This window comes from Centroberyx affinis, unplaced genomic scaffold (genome assembly GCF_046629955.1).
Source record: "Centroberyx affinis isolate AG114_WGS23_722 - 3 ecotype Tasmania unplaced genomic scaffold, CSIRO-AGI_Caff_v1 ptg001216l_1, whole genome shotgun sequence".
NCBI classification, from domain to species: Eukaryota; Metazoa; Chordata; class Actinopteri; order Beryciformes; family Berycidae; genus Centroberyx; species Centroberyx affinis.
Window position 1 is genome coordinate 45,693 of NW_027279732.1, and position 19,275 is coordinate 64,967.

General features: G+C 42.5%; 2 protein-coding genes, 1 long non-coding RNA gene and 1 other non-coding gene across 4 annotated transcripts; all 4 read right to left on the reverse strand.

The window, feature by feature from the left end:
• Positions 1-7,150: 7,150 nt before the first annotated feature.
• Positions 7,151-9,295, reverse strand: LOC139648503 (uncharacterized). Its single transcript, XR_011695576.1, has 3 exons — positions 9,191-9,295; positions 8,176-8,268; positions 7,151-7,407 (listed from the first exon to the last, which is right to left on the reverse strand). It is a non-coding gene; the product is annotated as an uncharacterized lncRNA (long non-coding RNA).
• Positions 8,598-8,680, reverse strand: trnal-uaa (transfer RNA leucine (anticodon UAA)). The gene has a single exon. It is a non-coding gene; the product is annotated as a tRNA-Leu (tRNA).
• Positions 9,296-9,672: 377 nt separating the features above from the next.
• On the reverse strand, positions 9,673-14,267 carry LOC139648506 (syntaxin-11-like). The gene is made up of 2 exons (XM_071524652.1): positions 14,108-14,267; positions 9,673-13,241 (listed from the first exon to the last, which is right to left on the reverse strand). Exon 2 carries the CDS (start codon positions 13,234-13,236, stop codon positions 12,340-12,342), a length of 897 nt encoding a protein of 298 aa, XP_071380753.1. The 5' UTR covers positions 13,237-13,241; positions 14,108-14,267; the 3' UTR covers positions 9,673-12,339.
• A 453-nt stretch (positions 14,268-14,720) lies between these two features.
• stx11b.1 (syntaxin 11b, tandem duplicate 1) lies at positions 14,721-18,157 on the reverse strand. The gene is made up of 2 exons (XM_071524651.1): positions 17,916-18,157; positions 14,721-16,751 (listed from the first exon to the last, which is right to left on the reverse strand). Exon 2 carries the CDS (start codon positions 16,744-16,746, stop codon positions 15,850-15,852), a length of 897 nt encoding a protein of 298 aa, XP_071380752.1. The 5' UTR covers positions 16,747-16,751; positions 17,916-18,157; the 3' UTR covers positions 14,721-15,849.
• Positions 18,158-19,275: the final 1,118 nt, after the last annotated feature.

A 19,275-nucleotide genomic window follows, 5' to 3' on the forward strand; every position in this document is an offset into this window, starting at 1 on the left:
TAACCAGAGCCGCCTGAGTGTGTTTTTTAGCAGGCTCTTCCACAGCAGAGCTCTCAAGTGACAAATAAACACAGAGAGGAAGAAGGTCATGTGTAGGTGTGTGTGTGTGTGTGTGTGTGTGTGTGTGTGTGTGTGTGTGTGTGTGTGTGTGTGTGTGTGTGTGTTTGGGTAATGGTTGTTAAACAACAGCCCAAACCCTGTGGATGATATTTGACCTTTCACCTTTGTCTCCACTTTGCGTAATGGGTAGGGGGAAGGGACGCGCACAGGCAGGCCAGGTAGGGCAGGGGGGAAATAGGCTAAACCAAACAGACCTTGGTCAAATAGTATTTGCAAATAATTCTTAGCATTTGTTTTAGCCCGTATGGAGTACCAGATGGGTGTGGTTTGCCACACAGCAAAATATACCAAGTTCCAAAGAGTTATGCCTATTTTAAAGCCAATTTTAACTTTTCAGTGACTTATCTGACACCTTCTGAATTGTTCGAATACGGTTATTTTAAACCCCACCCACCTGGTACTCCAGGTAGGTTAAAACAATCGCCAGTAATTATTTGACCTAGGGTATGAGCCCTTAACGAGAATGCATATACAGGTAGGTGATAGCCATTTTCCATCACACTTTAACCCAACACACACTAATGCCAACGGATAGCAGGCACAGTGTCATGTTTGCTCCTAGTGTCACTTTTCCCAGAACCGCTGCTTTCACCCGCTTCACACGTTTTCTACCCTGCCCCCTCTTTCCTCTCTGTCCCTTACTCTCTGTCTTTCTTTCCCTCCCGGGTCCATTGTGGGCTTACATAACAACTTGACACGCTGGAAAACATGAGCCCCCGTCCACCTCCCCTCTGAGTATTTGAGCATGAGTGTGCATATGTCTGTGAAAAGGGACAGAGTGTCTGGCTTGCTGACCTCCATCACAGGAGGCAGAGGGACACACACACACACACACACACACACACACACACACACACACACACTCTGTCGTAGTGATCTCACCATAATCCTAGTTTATGGTCGGAACACACAGCAGCTAAAATACTTAAAACGTAACTTCAAAATCACAGACTGATCGTTCTCTCCACAAGGCCAGGGCGACCGATGATAATTTCCTGTCAATCAGTAAAGATGACAAGAAAATTATGACTTAGGGGTGTGTGTGTGTGTGCATGCTGCGAAGCTTTTATGACAAGGAAATTGATAGTTTATGAGGCAAGTATACAGTCCACTGTTCTGAAGAAATTCTTTAATGATTCAAACACCCCCCCCCCCCCCCAACACACACACACAGGCTTACAACAGCATGGAGATCACATGAACGAGTGCACTAATGCCTCGCGAAACCCCCGCTCCCTCGCTCATCTCAGCTGTGAAAACATCCTTCCACCTGCCCACCCCACACACACACTCACACACACACACACACACTCTCTAACGCCCCTTCCTGTAGCTCACCTGCTTGTCAATCGCCACCCAAATCCCATGCCTCAACTCAACGTAGACTACAAATCTCTCTCTATCTCGCCATCTTTCTTTCCCTCTCAATTTCTCACACCACAGTTAGGCTCCACAGTGTGTTGGCCACAGTTTGTTTGGCTGCTGAGGGATCAGTGTTTAGAATCAGTCTCTGTAGTTTATAAAAACCTGGCCACCTAAAAGCCATTAAGTGTCTCTCTGATGATAAAAAGGACGAGTGTGTGTGTTATGTGTTTTCTTGGGGTGAGGCCGTGTTTCACGTGTCCTGGTGAAAAACAAGTTGTTTTCCAGAACTTCGGCTTGGCGCTCTGTGAAGTGTGCGGCTGTTTCCCCTGTTAATAATTGTTTATCCTAACTAACCCGGTTTAACAGAGTTCGCACTCGCTGAATAAGGGGGGAAAAAATACCTGAATTCAGCCGCATTCATGTAAACCCACTGACTACCACAAATACAACACAAGCCCATCCGCCGAGCGAAGATAACAGTGGTGCCGCAGCCTGCAGATTGCATCAATACAACTGCGCCCGCTATATTTCTTGGGTTGTTTTTAGTGAGCGGCTAAGTAGCTACGTGCTAAATTTTCCCCTCTTCGCCATAAAAGAAAACATTACTTTTGGGGTTGCTAGGTAACCTGAATCCTTGTAAGAAAAGCATTGTGGTTTGGAGACAAGCGTTGTAAATTACAAACTCCATCGGCACGGTGGAATTCCTGGCCCGGAATCCGCCGGCGTTCCGAGGCTGGGCTCCGGTCCCATTCCTGAGACTGAAACCTAAAACCACTAGGGAGCAGGGAAAGCTGCCACATGGACTGAATGGGATGGACTTATCTACCATCACCATCATCATCATCATCAGTGGAGGGTAAACCCACCAAAATTCAGTTGACCCACCTTTTTATATGTGGAATAGTTTACCCTCTTTTTTCCTTTACATCATGTCAAGTAAATACTGTGCTTACCTTAAATGTTTGCAATTTGAATGTGTGTTCAACTGTCATCTCAGAAAGCACTCCCCTTCCAAGAAAAACGAGTTTAATTTGTGTGTCTGTGTGTGTGTGTGTGTGTGTGTGTGTGTGTGTGTGTGTGTGTGTGTGTGTGCATGTCTCTCTGCGGGTGGCGTCTATAAAAGATTAACCTATGGAATGTAATGATCGGTTGAGAAAGGGAACAGAGTGTGCTGCTGCTCTCTAAACCCATCTCTACATTCTTGCCCTCCTCCTTTCTGTCCTGCCCATCGCCACCTTTTCTTTTACTTTCTCTTTCTCCTTGCAAAGTTGTCACATTCAGCCATATCCGGTTCTCTTTATCCTTTTGTTGCTTTCTCTTTTCCCCTGCCTCCATGGGAACTGAGGTTATCCATGCACAACAGGATTTCTGGCCTTGTCGGGGTTTCCTCTGGGCGACTGCCTTCATGCACGTACAACGTAACTTTCTCTCTCTCTGTTTCTCTCTCTCTCTCTCTCTTCGTCCTCTTGCGGAGGGCAGTGTAAATACCATCCTCTTAGATCACACTTGAATTCACACACACACTTAACATTTCCATCCTGCTCTGCCTGAGTACATATAGTACATGAAAACATAAAGCATAGGCTCACATCACATCTTAGTATCTTTTCAACAATTTCAACATTGGCCAAAGATGTCATCAAGAAAATCAGCGATTGGGTCGTACCAGATCTCCATTTGATGATGTCATTGAACTCCTCATTGGCTCCTCCCTCTGCGATGTCACCAGGTGATGCCATGGTAGCCTGTTAATCCACCGATATATTAATCCACACTGTGTGATACAGCACCTGGCCTCTTCACACACAGTGCAATGGCCCTCTCTCCGCACCTGTAGGCAAGGATGAAACTTTTACTCTCATTCAAGTACAAAGTCTATTTTTTTGTTGTTGTTGCTTAGCGCTCACTTCAATGTTTTGCTTTGTGACTTTAAGTGATGGGAAGTTTCCTCCGCAGGAAGCCTGGGCAGTGGGGGTGTCACATGCGTCGAAGCAATACACACACACACACACGCCCAAACAGTCAAACACACCCACATAGTAGTCACACAGGGAGGCAGGAAGATCTGGCACCTCATGAGGAACTGAGTTGTTAAAACACCGACAGCTGTTGGGGGCTTGCACCTCCCTCCTCCCTCTCTCTCTGCTCGATGTTGTTGGGGAGGAAACAAATTAGATTCACACCATGACTTTAAGGTGGCATTCTGGGCATTGATTTATGTAGGAAATGCCGCAATCACAATTTATGTTGTAATAAGCGACAATCATAAGGTAGACTTTTGTAAAGGTCTGGGTCAGTAAGAAACCAGTCGATAACCAAAAGCAGGGTCCAGAATGCACCAAACATAAGTAAAATCTGTCTATTTGAATGCCTCAGTTATATACAGTATTTGGTTTTTGCCTGTTCTCAAACTTTGTCCCTGCTGACCACCATACATGGTCTCTGACTGTGAGCAAATCTTCAAAATGCTCTCTTCCAATTTTGAATTCTGTTGCACTTCATAATGAATTATAAACTTCTTCCACTGTATAAGCAGGTTTTAAATTAACACACAGTACCTGATTATTTACACAAATTGGCATTGAAAACAGGTTTTATACAGTCTTTTTGTATTTCCATGAATGTATATTAACTGTTTTGGCCGGTGAATCATATTCTTGGCAGGTACGTTTTCGAGCTCTTGGCAGGTGAGTCAAAAAGTTAATTTCAGACACTGGCTAGGAGTCTGGGCAACAGGGTGATGTAGTGATTAGGGAGACTGCAGGACCCAGGTTCAAGCCTCCCTGCTGAAGTGTCCTTGACCAAGACACTACACTTACTTGTTGCCATGTGCTAAGATTGGCATGTGTCATTGTTTTTCAGTTTCAAACAGGCAGCACTCACATCCGCTTCCAGTCAGGTCCTTGAGAAATGCACCATGTATCATCAACACTGGATATGACCAGTTCACTGCTGCTGCTGCTGCTGCTGCTGCAGTGACATGACACCTGCCAACTGTATTATACTAGGTTAGGTTGCAAACAAATGACTTAAATGTTGGCCTTATTGCATCTTTAAATGCCTGCACCATTTGTCCAGTGCAAGTGTAAATCTTGTGGACTGTTTTAAATTTAGGATCTCCTTTCATTAAAAAAAAAAACCCTCAACCTAGTCCAGTCCTGAGAGAGCTTGAGCCTTTACCATGAAAGGAGTTTATGTGCAGTTTTATCGAGCAGTGCGTGGTGATTTACAATTCTTGAGGGATGATGCAAGACCCAAAAATAACAACTGTAAATTTGAGGAAAAAGGCAGACCCATGTATCCAGTGTCTTGACAATTTCAGTTCCTCTCACCATAAGAAAGCCGTTTTGACAACCAAGGCCAAAACAAGTGAACGGATTGAATCAGCCAGTTTGAACCAAACATCTTTAAAGCTGCACAATTCAACAGAAAAGTGTGTAGTATTTTCTAGTTAGGTTTCTCTGAACAACACGAGCAGTGTGTCTCAGGTTTCCAGGCCAATAAATATGGGGCTAATTTACTCATATGTCGTTTTAATCCGATGAGATTACCACCACCATCCTGACGAAAAATCACAGTAAGATTGCTCTAATTTTCCCATAGGGACTTAGTGCGTCTGTGGTTTTCAATAGTGCCTCTATGGTGACTTTATCGTGCTTAATAGCATTTTATATCCTATGGTATCACTATATTCCTATGTGTTTGCTGACTCTTGACCAGGCATTTTAAAATCTGGCTGCAGCCTACGTGCAACTCCTCCGTTCTTCAAAGTAAAAACATTTCTTGTCTGATAATTTTCAGTGTCTAAACTTCATAAACTTTACTACAACTACAACTCAAAACTGAAAGAAAAAACTGGACTTTGCTTTTCGGTGTTTTGGTTCGACACAGATAGCTACAATGTTTAGGCTACAACTCCGATGCATTTCATGGATCTGGATCACACACACTCACCTCTGCTGTCACCGAGGGGCGAGAGTTAGGAGACTTGTTCCGTACAAGTCCAAAACTTGAAGATTGTGGATAAACCAATTAAGTAAAAATATACCGAAAAGTAAAAAAAAAAAAAAAAAAAACAATTTTAAGGCATTTTCTACGGGGTAACGTTGCGAGGCACTCTTCTTAACTCTGCTCAGAAAGCACAGTCCTCAAGCGCATCCACTCTCCACAATAACAATGTGCCAAAAAAGCTCCAAGAGACGCCTTTAATTAATCCGTAAAAACACAGCTGCTGTTGTCTTGAAAGCACATGGGAGGCTGTCTACTCGGAGACGGAGAGATGGTTATTTCATTTCACGGGTGGACACCGCAATACTGTGGAGTTTAGTCCCACAACTTTGTTCCTGTTGCTTGCTTGTCTCTCTTTCCCCTGCTGCTTCCAGAGCTGCGTCAAGCCGCACATAGTTAGCCAGCAAAACATCGGAAGTTAGGAGATATTTCCTTCAAAATAAAGGTGGAAAAAAACAATGTTTTTGTTTTTTTGTTTTTTTTTACAAGGAAGAGACCGTTCTTACAACTTGTGTAGTAAAGGTTTTGTGTCAAAGCAAAGGTTTTGGGGATTTTCTGACAGTCTGCAATGTTGGCTATTGCTAAGCACAGGGCATTGCGTTGGTGGCATATTATGGCTGACTAGTGAAGTCAGGCAGGTTAAAGGGCAGTATCAGTCACAGGACAGCGTCCCTTGCTCAAAGACACTTCAGCAGGGCAAATGCTACACGAGTCAGGGCCTTGAACCCCGATCCTCAGGGTTCAGGCTGACGGAAGGTCCTTGACTGCTTGGTCCCCCTGTCACCGTAGAGACCAGTATGCTGTGAAAAGGATTTATTGGGGAAATAGCAATTACATATATATATATATATTGTCATTTGATACAGATTCCTCCTTCATTGTAGTCTGTATTTTCAAGAATTGCTCGAAACCCGTTGCAACGCATTCGTCAATGGGATTTTATTTTGAAAGGTGGAGCCGGAAGTGTTATTTTTCACTCTGGCTGACTTGACGCTAGTCTGATGCTTTTTTCCCCTCTGGCTGTAAAACTTTTCCTGACGCGCTGATGGAAACATGGCGCGGTGGGCGTCACGTGACGGCGCACCAAAGGAACCAATGATTCCCAATGGAAAAGACAAAGCTTTGAATGAAATGTCGAATGTCGTAATTGGGATGCTGAGTAGGCCAAATGCTTTCCAAAATGTCTCTTCTGTAGCTTGGGGCCCATTGTTTTATTTACTCGAATGGTGAAATTAAACTATTGCTGATTTTGCTGGGGACCTCCTGGAACCCCTGGAGGTCCTCGGCCTGTCTTTGGGAACCACTACATTAAGGCACGTTTACATATAATGATATCTGGTGTAGCTTGATATAATAAACTTGATAAACTTATTTTAACTGAACATAAGGGTATTTAATTCAAAGGACTTGTTCAATGTCCTGCTATATTCAGGAATGTCCAATTCCCACAATAGTATGGAAAATCTTTAAACGTTAGCCTAATACATCAATCCAATTGATTTTACAGCACAGCAGGGTCCAAGAATCAAAGAAAAGAAATACAAAGAGAGAATAGTTTGCTATGAATCTACCCTGGCCACTTCCGTAAAGACCAGCAATATCAGTTCTAAATTTAGCAATACAGAAAACGCAAGTCTTTCTTGTGTGTCAGGTCTGGTTTTATTACATAGGGTGTTACGCTGGCCTCAAAGGCAACAACTTTTTCGGTCCAAGAGAGGACTGAATAATAGATTAAGGCCCATGGAAAGAGTCTCTGAGGCTTTGGTGATGCAGAGATGTTGATCTTCCATTGTAAGGCCTCGTCCCTCTCCCTCCCTCTTCTCGGTTGTCAGGGCTCTTTTGTGGATGCTTCCTCGCACAGCTCAAAGAAGAAGCTCAATTTCACAAATTGGTGCTCTGTTGGGCCCGGAGCACCTATCAAGTGACAGCATAGGTGGTGAGGAGAGAGGGAGTGAGAGGACAACCAGGAATGTTCACCTGTAAATTCACTAACATATGAAGGCAGAGTAAAGGGAGGAGTCTGGCATATTTAAGGCCCCAATACTGTTTTTACTACATAATGATTGATTGGATTGAGGACTTTTTCACTCTGAAATGTATTGCCTGTGCTTTTAATACAAAGAAAGACACTAAGCTATATGTCATACATGTATTACACGTTTACATTTGTAGTGTTTGTGAACATTGGAGTAAAACAGACCTCTTTATGGTGGGTTAAGGACATTCCAAATATATTCCAAATGTATACAGCCCAATGAATTCCAGATTGAATCTTTAAAAGAGAAGTGCAGCTATTTTGAGTGAGGCAGATGCAGATGACTGGGTGTCCATGAATCCAAGGCATCGCCCTTGCAGCTAAATTATAGGGATGAGTGTGTGTAGGCCTTCAGTGGGCTGATGCTGAACTACAGCCAAGAAACTACAGCAAGGCCTTAGAGTGCCCTCTTGTGCCCCAAAACTACCATTGCTCCATTAAGATACAGTACGTTTACCTGGGAGCCTTACTATACTAATAAAACTTAAACAGAATTCATTTACGTTGAAAATATAAAATATATTCTCCCCTATCAATTCAAATTCATGATTCATACCACTAGATCAAGGCATTCACACATTTACTAGATGTATAGATATTGAGATTTTGCTGTGCAAAAAAAAGAAAAAAAATGTAATTTCACTTACTTCAGACATATTTCAGTATGTCTAAACTCAAAGTAATGCAGCGTATCCTTTATGTATCAGTAACTGTATCAACCAGCAGGAGGTGGGCTTCTACTGCAGAAAAATAAAAATAAATAAGGTGCATTGTAATACATCTGCCGCTGTAGATGTCATCTTGTTAGTTATCCATGACCATTCAGGTTAATATAAGATTTGTTACACCATCACGGTTACATAAGTGTTATCCAGTGTCACAGAAATGGCTCTGTCCAGAGAGTTACAAGCTGCCTACAAGCTACGCTGCATGGCTGATACGGCACAGGTTTGCACATTTTGGAGCTTGTACGTGTTGGTTATCTACATCCCACGTAACTTTCTTCCGCATCTATTTACTGACCAACTATCACCATAGTGCTGAATATGTAACATTGGCAAAATTCAACTACCAGGAGTGGGGTTCGAACCCACGCGGACATATGTCCATTGGATCTTAAGTCCAACGCCTTAACCACTCGGCCATCCTGGTGTATACACTGCTCCGCACCACAGCAATAGTCTATAACTGCTCATGTTCCCATATTTTTCTGAGAAAGTTATATTTTTTCTTACTTCTTTCTTTGGATTAATATTAGCATACGCCGCTGGGAATCGACTATTTCCATGCCAACATTGCCTGACAAAAAGGAATGTTAGTGTTCGGTTAGCTAGCTAGCTAGCTAGCTAGAAAGATTAGTAGAGTGACAGGCGCGAGCTTGCTAATGTTTTGTTCGTTAGCAGAACAGCCATTACAGCAAATAAGTTCTGTATTTGTGGTTACAAAAATATCACCAGACATAGAATTAACAGCAGCCTGTTGGCTTGCTATGGTTAGCGTACCACCGCTATATGGATATCGTTACCGCTAACTAGCTAGCAGTAGCCACACAAGCAAGTGCTAAGTAACGTTAGCTCATAGCTCAAGTTGCAGCATCAAAACTGAAACTGCGCGGTAGCCATTTACTTGTGTACGCCATACAAATATTCGTTATTGCCATACATTTTTGATCAGTTGATCAAGCAAGGGCGTGCAACACATCGAAACATTATTGAGTAGGGACGTCTGGAGCTGAAGTCAGTCACGCAGTCTTGCTGGGGGAGTTTCCAAATGAAAGTCCGTAGAAACTTTAGAAGCTTCCGCACATGGCAGTCATAAATAGAGCAGCAGTTACCAGCCAAACTTGAATCAATGAGGTGAAACAGTCTTGGAACATTTCCGCCCCCCCCGGTGGAGAAAGTCTTAGGAGCCCTTACATCTGAGTCCGTCGTGTAATATATACTTTGCTTATAATAGAGATCTAATGTATATTTGTTAGTGAAAATGGGTTTATATTACAAAAGTGGGAAACTTTATTAAATTTGTCTTTATTATTTACAATGCATATTCTCATTGGACTCTGTGATTCTGAGAACTTTAATACACTGCAAAAGAAAGAGATATGGATGATTGCACTCATTCATACACAAATTGTACAAAACCTATTTTTTCAGTGGCTGTTGTCAAGAAAAACCTGAACCTGAAAAAGTTAACATTTGCCCAAATCACTATAATATAAATCATTGGAAATAGATTTGGTATCAGTTTTATTTTGCCAGTTGTAAAAGAAAAAACAACAATAAAATACAAACAACATTAAAATATGTCAGAATCATTGAGTGGTTGCATAGCCTATCATGATGGGCTAAGTATTTATTGTTATGTATGTGTAATGGGGGGAGGAGGATTAGGAAAATGGATTGTGAAGGGTTCTTTATTTGTTTGATCGGGTAGGGAGCGACACTGAGGCACTGGGGCTCGTTTGTCGGTCGCCTGCTGGCTCATCCTCCCCGGGGCCGCTGTCCTCTGGTGGGCCGCCGACCTCCGCTGCTCGACCACTGGTGACAACTAGTCTCACCACAACCAGCCCGCCCACTCGTGCCCAAGAGTACTTTTCTCTCCGATACTCACACAACTGGGCAGAGCTCTGAACTCTGCCCGTCGTCTGTGTCACGCCGTAGTACTCTGGGTGGTTTCCTCTGTCGTGCTGGCCGGTCTGCGGTCTCCGTTTCCTTTAGGAGTCGTTCCTCCTCTCCGTCCCAATCTCATTGCTGTGTTGCCTGCCTCTTGTTTCCGTGCTCCGGGGCCCTCCTCCTAGGTGCGCCATTGGTTCACCTCCGCTGCAACTTCGTGTCCGATAGGTTAAAAGCAATGTCTATCAATGTAAGAGCTCGACCAGGTGCAGGTATTTAGTGTTAGTCACATGCCCAGCGCCAGGAAGTTGAGTTAAACATGTATTAAACATTAAACAGCAGATTTCAAACTAAAAGCATGCAAATAAAACCAAGCACAGCAATAAGCTATTTAAAAAACAAATGTGTAAAATCATGCAGTATAAAATAACCACAGCAAACAATAAAACACAAATGTATAAAATCATGCAGTATAAAATAACCACAGCAAACAATAAAACATAAATATAAGGAAACAAATAACATCAATACTTCCGCCGTGTGACACATGGAACCAAGTAAGTGTTAGTGAATATTCCAGTTATTTTGAGCATTGACAGCCATAATGAAGATTTGACAGTTGTAAGTTTTAAAAAAAACAAAACCTGATGTGGAAATAATTTAATAAATAAAGCTGACACACACCTTGTCAAAATTTAACTCAAACTAGAGAAGGATTTTTATTTAATCCCTTTATTATAATAAAATCATTTATGAATGAACACTGGACTCTTTTTCCAATAAGAATATCTGAAAGAACTACAAAAACTGTCCTCCATTTGTTATTCATGCCGGACCTCAATACCTATTACCACTAAACACTACAGCATGTCATTCGGCTTCTTGCTGTAGGGCCACATATCCTTTTTTATGACTCTTCATCTCCAAAACAATTACACTGCATAAGCTGGTTTTTACGCTGAAGAGACAAAGCTTGAACAGCACAAGACGTCAAACATTTAAGCTCATATGACGTGTCTCTGGTCCTGTCTGAAGGTTTAACAACTCGTGACTCATCAGAAAGAATCTGGAGGAGCCAGTTGCTTTGTCTTTCTGCAGCCTTTTCCCCATTCTTGGGGAGGCTGGGCTGTGTCCTCTGACTGTCACACCTATATGGAAAGGTGGTGTGTCTGTTCTCTCACACTTGCTGATTAAATCCTTTGAATTACACACAGTCACTCTAACTCACCCTGTTCCTCGCAGCATTGCTGTCCTTTATCACCAACCAGGTCAACTTAACATTTCAAACCACACAAACGTGTCAGTCTTACTCAGCTCATTTCACTGAGATGAGGCACCTCTCAGCATCCTTGGCAATTTCAACGTCCACTTTCTCATATCTCTTCTGTGTTTATTTGATTTTTTTTTTCTCTGAATCTCCTCCTACTCTCACAGCTGACAACAGACCTGGATGAGTTTTCTTCTTTCTTTATGACTGATAATCATTTTCTGTACTTTTGCATCACTGTGTCTTTAAAATCTTCTAACTTGACCTTACTTGACTTACATTAAACTATCCCAACTTACTGCAGTCTGTCTGTCTGTCTGTCCTCACTGCCACACCTTGATTCCTTCATCATGTTATCCCATGACTCCAACTCTTCCCCATTTATGAGGAACGTGTGGCCGTTTGGCTTGGTTTGGTGTTGTGCCAAGAACTACAAAGTGACTTCAAATGACTACAATTATATCTTATTTTTATTGATGGTGACATCAGGCTAATTATCCTTTTTTATTTTTTTTTATTTTGGAGTGATGGCATTCCCATGTTCCACCAAGTTTCTTTCTGCCCACTCATCATCTTTTGACCCTCTCTCACCTCTCTGCATTAGACCTTCCTTTATACCGCTATAACTATTTCTACTGTTTGCAGTAGAAATTGTAGTTCTGGACAAAGGTTTCAGTTATCAGTTACATACAATCTAATCAAGGTCTACACTACTGTTCAGGGCAAACTGCTTTCGTGAGACTTTGCATTGGTTTGTTTCCCTGTTCTTCTTCTATTACACGCTTAGGTTTACCATGAATGAGGCCCATTGCATTGCATACATGAACATTTCCCATACCTTTTTACACACTGGGTCAATGTTTATTTCTTATTTTCAAATCATTCATAAAATTGCATTTAATCAGAATAAGTGATACAGTGTTGGTGTTTCTCTAGAAAACCCGTCTCCAACAGGGTAGACAGGGGCAGCACTGCTGAAAGGGGTTCTTCCTCTTGTACTGCAGGGCCTTCTTGATGTGAACGTTGATCTTTTCGATGTATTCCTGCGTGCCACACACATTAGCCTCAATGTTGTTGAGCATGGATCCCTGCTCCTCCACCAGCATGGCCATGTGCAGGAACAGATCGTGGACCTCCTTCATCCTGGCCTCCAGCTCTACCAGCTCCTTATGTCTGCCTTTGATCTCGCACAGCGCCCAGCGGGACGAGCGCCCGCCCTCTGTCTGCAGGCTGTGGGACAGCTCAGCCCAGCCCTCGCCCCCTTTGTCCACCAGCGTGTCTAGCTGCTCGTCAGTGATGTCAGACCCCAGTATGGCGGCCTGTCTCTGGAGCCGCCCGCGGCACGTCTCCCTCTGCATCTCCTCAGCCTTGCTGTAGTCGCCCATGACGCCGTGGAAGGCGCGGCTGAGCGTGTCGTACTGAACGCGGGTGATGCGGCTCACGGCGGAGCCGGGGCCTTCGCTCTCCTCCAGCTGGCTGCTCTGCACACCCAGGGTCTGGAGGCGGGCGTAGAGGGCCTGCCCACGCTGGTGGATCCCCCTGGCGATGGAGTCAGAGTCGTGTTTGATGAGGGTGAGGCGGCGCACGCTGGTGCCGAAGCGCTCGTTGTGTCTGGCCAGGCGCTCCACCTCCAGGCGGAGTAAGGAGATCTCCTTGCGTATGGAGTGGGCCTCCTGCAGGATGCTGTCAATGCCAGAGGAGCTCTCGAACACCACCGCCTCCTGGGACAGAGTCACTTGGTCCACGTCACACTCGGGTCCATACAACTCCGGCTCGTAGTCCTCCTGCTCCTCAGTAATGGTCTGCAGCATCTCCAGCCTGTCCCGCATCCTGCCTGAGAGAGCAGTGGAAAACAAGATGGTGGTTACTGTGCTCATCCCCGGTCTAGCTTCTGGTCTATAGCTGATACAGTCCTGCAAATATAGATTCAGTTCATCTTCATAAAGGTCAAGTAGATAACAATAAATGAAACCTACAACCATTTACTTTTATGCTAATTCCTATACAAATAGACACTGGGTTGGGTTACTGTATGTACAAGTTCACAGTTTTCTCAGGAAAATGACCACACCCATGCTATAGTCTATACCACAACAGTCAATAACACAACCACTGCAACTGATACACACAACTGGTCAGTCAGTGTTATGTAGCTACAGTATGTTTCTTGTCTGTGTGGTCTAAGACAATAGCAGCAGTCACAGCTCAGTGGGTCATAGGAATGTTTTTATTTAAACCAGGAACAAGGAAACCAGCAGACATTTCCTTTGCAAGTGGAGGAAAAGTTAGCATTACGTGAATGTCGAGTGTGTATCTAGACAGTCGTCAACATATACATTTTGTAGATTTGCAAAATAAGACTTTCAAAATTGTGCTGATTGCCCTCCACATTTCTCTGTCACTTTTCACTCTCATTCAGTCTTTCTCTGCACACAGAACTCCTCATATTATGTTGACAGAAATTCAGTGAAAACCATTTTAAAATCTGGCTAAATGTAGGATAAAATAATTGAAATGTGTTCCTTCTGATACACATTGAATCAATCTTATCATTCCTAGCTGCTGAGGCAATGTACCGCTAATTAGGTAGATAGGTATTCCCATCAATTATCCACTTGTCTCCAGGTGCCTCTGCTACACATAGTACCTCAGCAAATCAATCAAATATTGTTAACCTGTGACACTTAACAAGTATCTTACCTCTTTTTAATGACTGCCACAATATCAGAAAACTAGTAGATCCCTTCCATGTGTCTCTCTTTGGTTCATTTGGTCCAAGGCAGTTGAGAAAGCATCTTGCTACTGCTTGAGAAGGAAGTTGCTAATCTGCATCTCTGCTCTGTGTGTGTGTGTGTGTGTGTGTGTGTGTGACTGTCTGCCACCCCTTTCCTAGGTAACAGCCATGAGCCTTCCCACTGCCACAATAGTTCCTTGAAAGGAAACACGCTTTTTTTTTTTTTTTAGTTTAGTTTCAGTTTATTTCAGGAAGTAAGGAATGTGACTGCTTTTACTACTGAAGTGAGATGACACTCAATGAGAAATTTACTGAGAAAATCTGAGAAATTGGGTATTTTCTTTATGTCGTTATACTGTGCATCATTGAATTAAACTAAAACAGGCAGTTGTGAGTCTGTAGAATGATGAATTACCTGTGTGTGGGTGTGTGTGTGTGTGTGTGTGTGTGTTTGCGAGTAAGAGAGAGGGAGCTTGAAAGAAATAATGTTGATATATTACGGTAAACCTTCACTTTTTCCACAATAATTTTAATATGTAGATGTAGATTTAATGTTCAAACCAAGAACAGAAAACAAACACACTGCATTTTAATGTAATCATTTATGTAATATACATGACACCACAATATACAGACACAACAAAACGGTATTATCATACACATAGTATCAATGAGAAATAACAGATTATTTGACATCACAGTACATCAACTGTATGATCCCAGCATAATATCAAGACTGATAATCATCCCATGTGCTTAAAGTGAAGTTTCTGCCCCTCCTCACCTACTTATTGATGTCCTTAAAAGAGATGAGGGATTTATAGGGATTTTGAATATGTTATGGAATTTGTGGTCAACACAGAACAGTTATGATCATCCCCAGAATTTCATAATTTATATATACAGCAAATGTTGACAACATCTCCAGCCTCATCAACAAGACTTCTTCAGCACTATTTCTAAAACATTATTTTTCCTTCAGTCTCATGTCTGCAAGTAACATTTGTATGAGTTCCATTTTTGCCAGTGCGTTGACATGCAGTGACATCATTATTTGACCTGGGTAAAATAGTACTGGCAAATAATTATTAGTGTTTGTTTTAACTCGCATTGAGTACCATATGTGTGTGGGGTTACTGCATCAGGAAAGTATCCTAGCTTCACTTTCAAATCATTTTCTGGAACTGTATACAAAATTTTCTGGCACTCATTGTATTGTCTTAAGTGGCAAACCCCACTCATGTGGGAAAAAAACATGAAAAATATTTTCAAATCCTATTTGTCCCAGGTCTGCATCACGCCTCAGTCATGAGGAACTGAATCCAAATTTGAAATACCAGTCTCAAACCCTTCATACAAACATTAAAGACATCAACTTGCATGACTTAAATACAATTTTAAAAAAATGCATTTTACCTAAACATTTTTGCTTCTTAATCTAGACACAATAAGAGTCTTACATCATACATTCATAGCAATCCTTTGCTTTACTTCCTGGAAAACTCAATGTGCAATGCATGTTTGTTATGTGACAGCTCTGCAGGCCGTGTCCATTAAACAGTGCTACTTTGCGACAATGAGCACTTACACTAATGGTACATGCAGAAAATGTTTGAGTAAATACCCTTATAAGTTAGGATTTTCCACTTTTCTCTGTCCTGACAGCAGACTGCTGACCCTCAACCCACCCATTTATTCTACCAGTCCCTTAGTTATAACAGGGGAAGCAGCTGCAAAACATCTTCTTGAAGGGATTGTTCTTGTCATGGCGTTTGGCCTTGCCAAGTTTGACCAGGGCTTCCTGTATGTCCATGTCAGTTTTCTGAATGTTGGTTTGGATGGAGGTCAGCATGGGGCCCTGCTCCTCCACCAGCAGGGCAATGTCCAGGAAAATCTCATGGATGCTGTTGATGCGGGACTCGAGGTCTACCAACTCCTGGTGACGTTTCTCAATCTGGGTCAGGGCCGACCGAGCCGTCTTGCCTTCGGTCAAAATGTTCTCGCTAAAGACGTTCCAGCGGCCCGTCTCGATCATCTCCTCCACCTCTTCGCCCGTCACCTCACGCCCCACTATCTCCATCTGCCTCTGGATCTGGGCCTTGCAGTTCTGCCGATGGCTCATCTCCGCCTCATTGTAGTCGAACATCGCATCGCGGAAGCCGTTGCTGAGGCAAGCATACTGGGTTCTGGCAATACGTGTGACGGCAGCGTTAGAGCCGTGCTCTTCTTCCAGCTTGTGGGCTTTGCTGTCCATGTCCTGCAGGTGTTTCAGCACACCCTCGGCCCGAGCCTTTATATCTGCCCCGATGGCGTTAGAGTCCCTCTTGATAGCGCTCATGCGGGTGGTGCCCTGGAGCATGCGGGAGTTCTGCTCGCGAAGCCGTTTGACCTCCAGGCGGATGAGCTGGACCTCTCGGTGGATGTCTTGGGACTGGGCGAAGACCTCCTCCAGGGCGGGGCTGTTGTCGAACACCACGGCCTGGTGGGGCAGCTCCTCCTCCAGGTCCACGTTGCTGAAGCAGTCGGAGGCCGTGGACTCAGCGTACTCCATCGGCTCCACGTGGCCGTTGGATAGTTCCTGCAGGTGGCTCAGTCTGTCCCTCATGATGGCTGGAGGACAGAGATGGGGAGAGGGTGGGGGTTATAGATGTCAAGATGGTTCTCTCTCTCTCTCTCTCTCTCTCTCTCTCATGAAATGGCAAGATAAACAGCTAAATTCTTAGATTCACAGCAAACTCTGGAATTAAATAACCACTTCTTTAAAAAGAAAAAAAAGAAAAAAAGAATCCTCAGCCGATACGATGTGTTGCAGGGTTAATAACCACAACCTGTGTCTGATTTAAGTTGTCACACCTGTTTTAAGAGTCTTTTCCTTCTTCCTTCACATAACCTACCCAGCACTGTTCACTGGTCTGACTGGTTCTCCTAAAGAATAGTTCAAGGTGTTGCTCCTCACCAAACAAGTTCTTTTCACTCATGATCAGATTGAAGTTTTTATCTAGAAGCTGATCAGACATTTGGTCTCTTTTAATCTGATTAGTGCATCAGATAAAACTATTTTTGTCTGTACAATTCAAGCAGTAGTGTATGAAAATACTTGTTTCCAGTATGAGGTAAAGAGGACTTCAGAAGGCCTGAAAAGCCACAAGACCAAGGGTTCCCAAACTACTTCATGTCAGGGTTTTTGTTGTCAGTTTCTACTGTAACAGCAGAAAGAGTCCAACCTCTGATCAGAATATCCTTATATATTTTCTCAATGAGCTAACCTCCAGTGAATTAAATTATACCAAAATTAAACTATTCCTCATTTGACTGGGGACCCCCTGGAACACACTCAAAGACCCCTTGGTGTCCCTGCTCCACAGATTGGGAACTTCAGCTGATCAATTTCATGGTAAAATCTCATTTCAGGCGGAAATTGTGACAGGCTATAACCGGGATGTAGTGGAGGGAAAACCACCTAAACTCAGTTTCCCCACATTTTTATTTGCACAATACTTTACCCACCTTTTAGGCCGCCATGCAGTAAATCTTATTCATAGAGATTCATTCATTTTATAAATGATACCTTTCTGAAAAAAAATGATTTTTGTATAGTCTGTATTGGTGCTTCTTTGCCTTATGATGATCACCGCCTCGAGCTCATATCTCCCACCTGTTAATATTTACCACTACATACACCGGCTATAATCAATTCCTACAGTCATATTAGCTGTTTGATGACGATCGATTTTTCCCCCGTTTAACATGAAGGTTTGCATGGAAGCTCCTTACCTGTTTTGCTCTGATCTCTACTGCTACCAAACTTTTCCCTCGCAGCTCAGGTCGCCGTGGTGCCGCATCACCATCCTACAGGTCAGGAAGGCGTCTCCTCCGGCTGGATGTGGCTGACGGGCTGCGTGGGGAAACAAAGGCCCCCTATGAGCGTCACACGGCTATCTTTGGAGCTCAAGCTGGTGTTTAACTTTGTTTTTTGTTAGGCCGATGGATTGCGCCACGCCGTGCGACTGTAATGATGTGACTCTGGAATGAAGTCGGGTCGGTTTGGCCTTCCTCTGACGCTGACGCTGCCTCTCATGGGCGTCATTTGGATAAAAATGCCAACACCTTACGACAGGCTAGCCTATGAAAGCAAATAAGGGCCGTACAAAATTGAATTTTAGCACCCACTGAATACTTAATATTGAAAATTAATCACAGCTGAATTCATAACATTTAAATATTTTACTTTGAAAACCATGTATCTGAATTTATTGGTTCTGAATTCACCTCTTTGAACTTGAAATGTTACATTCCTTGATTTGCAATTTCAAAAGCTAATACTGATTTTTTTTTTTTTTTTCTTCAATATTCACAAATTCAGATCCAAAAATTCAAGTTTCAGAATTTCAATAAAATATATTCAGGTTGCTCACATTCGATTGGTCAAATTCGGTTCCAAAAATTAAAGTCGAAAAATTTCAGATAGAACATCGGTCAAATTCGACTGGTCAAATTCAGATCCAAAAATTCAAGTTCTGTCGCGCAAAGTTGCAAGTTGAAGACGAAGAAAAAGTAAAAACTTGCCGGAGTTAAAATGGAGGTAAATAGAATACTTATGAATAATTATCTAGTGTAAACTGTAGGTTAGTCAAGTATTCTAGAGAAAAGAAGGCGAAACAGACTTAAACAGTGATTTATATTTATTTTAATGGTGGCGTCCAAAGATTACTACTAGGCTACTGATTGCAATTGCTGCTTTTACTATTGCCTACCCTTCCATTTATTGATAACTACAGGACTTATGGCTGTCAAATATTGAATACTATATAGGCTATATATATATGTATAAATATATATATATATATACACACACACACACACACACACACATAGCCTATATATGTATATATATATATATATACACACATACATAGAGAGTTAATTTCTGTATGAAGAAAAAACGTGTTTTTGTTAAAAAAAAAACTAAATGTAAGCAGATTTTATTATTTATTTTTAGATGTCTTTATATTATATAGGCTATATATATATATATAATTTAATATATATATGTATATATACTGTATATATATATATATTTTGTTATGTTTCTTTGGCATAAAAAATAAATGTAAGCAGATGGAGTTCAAGTGTG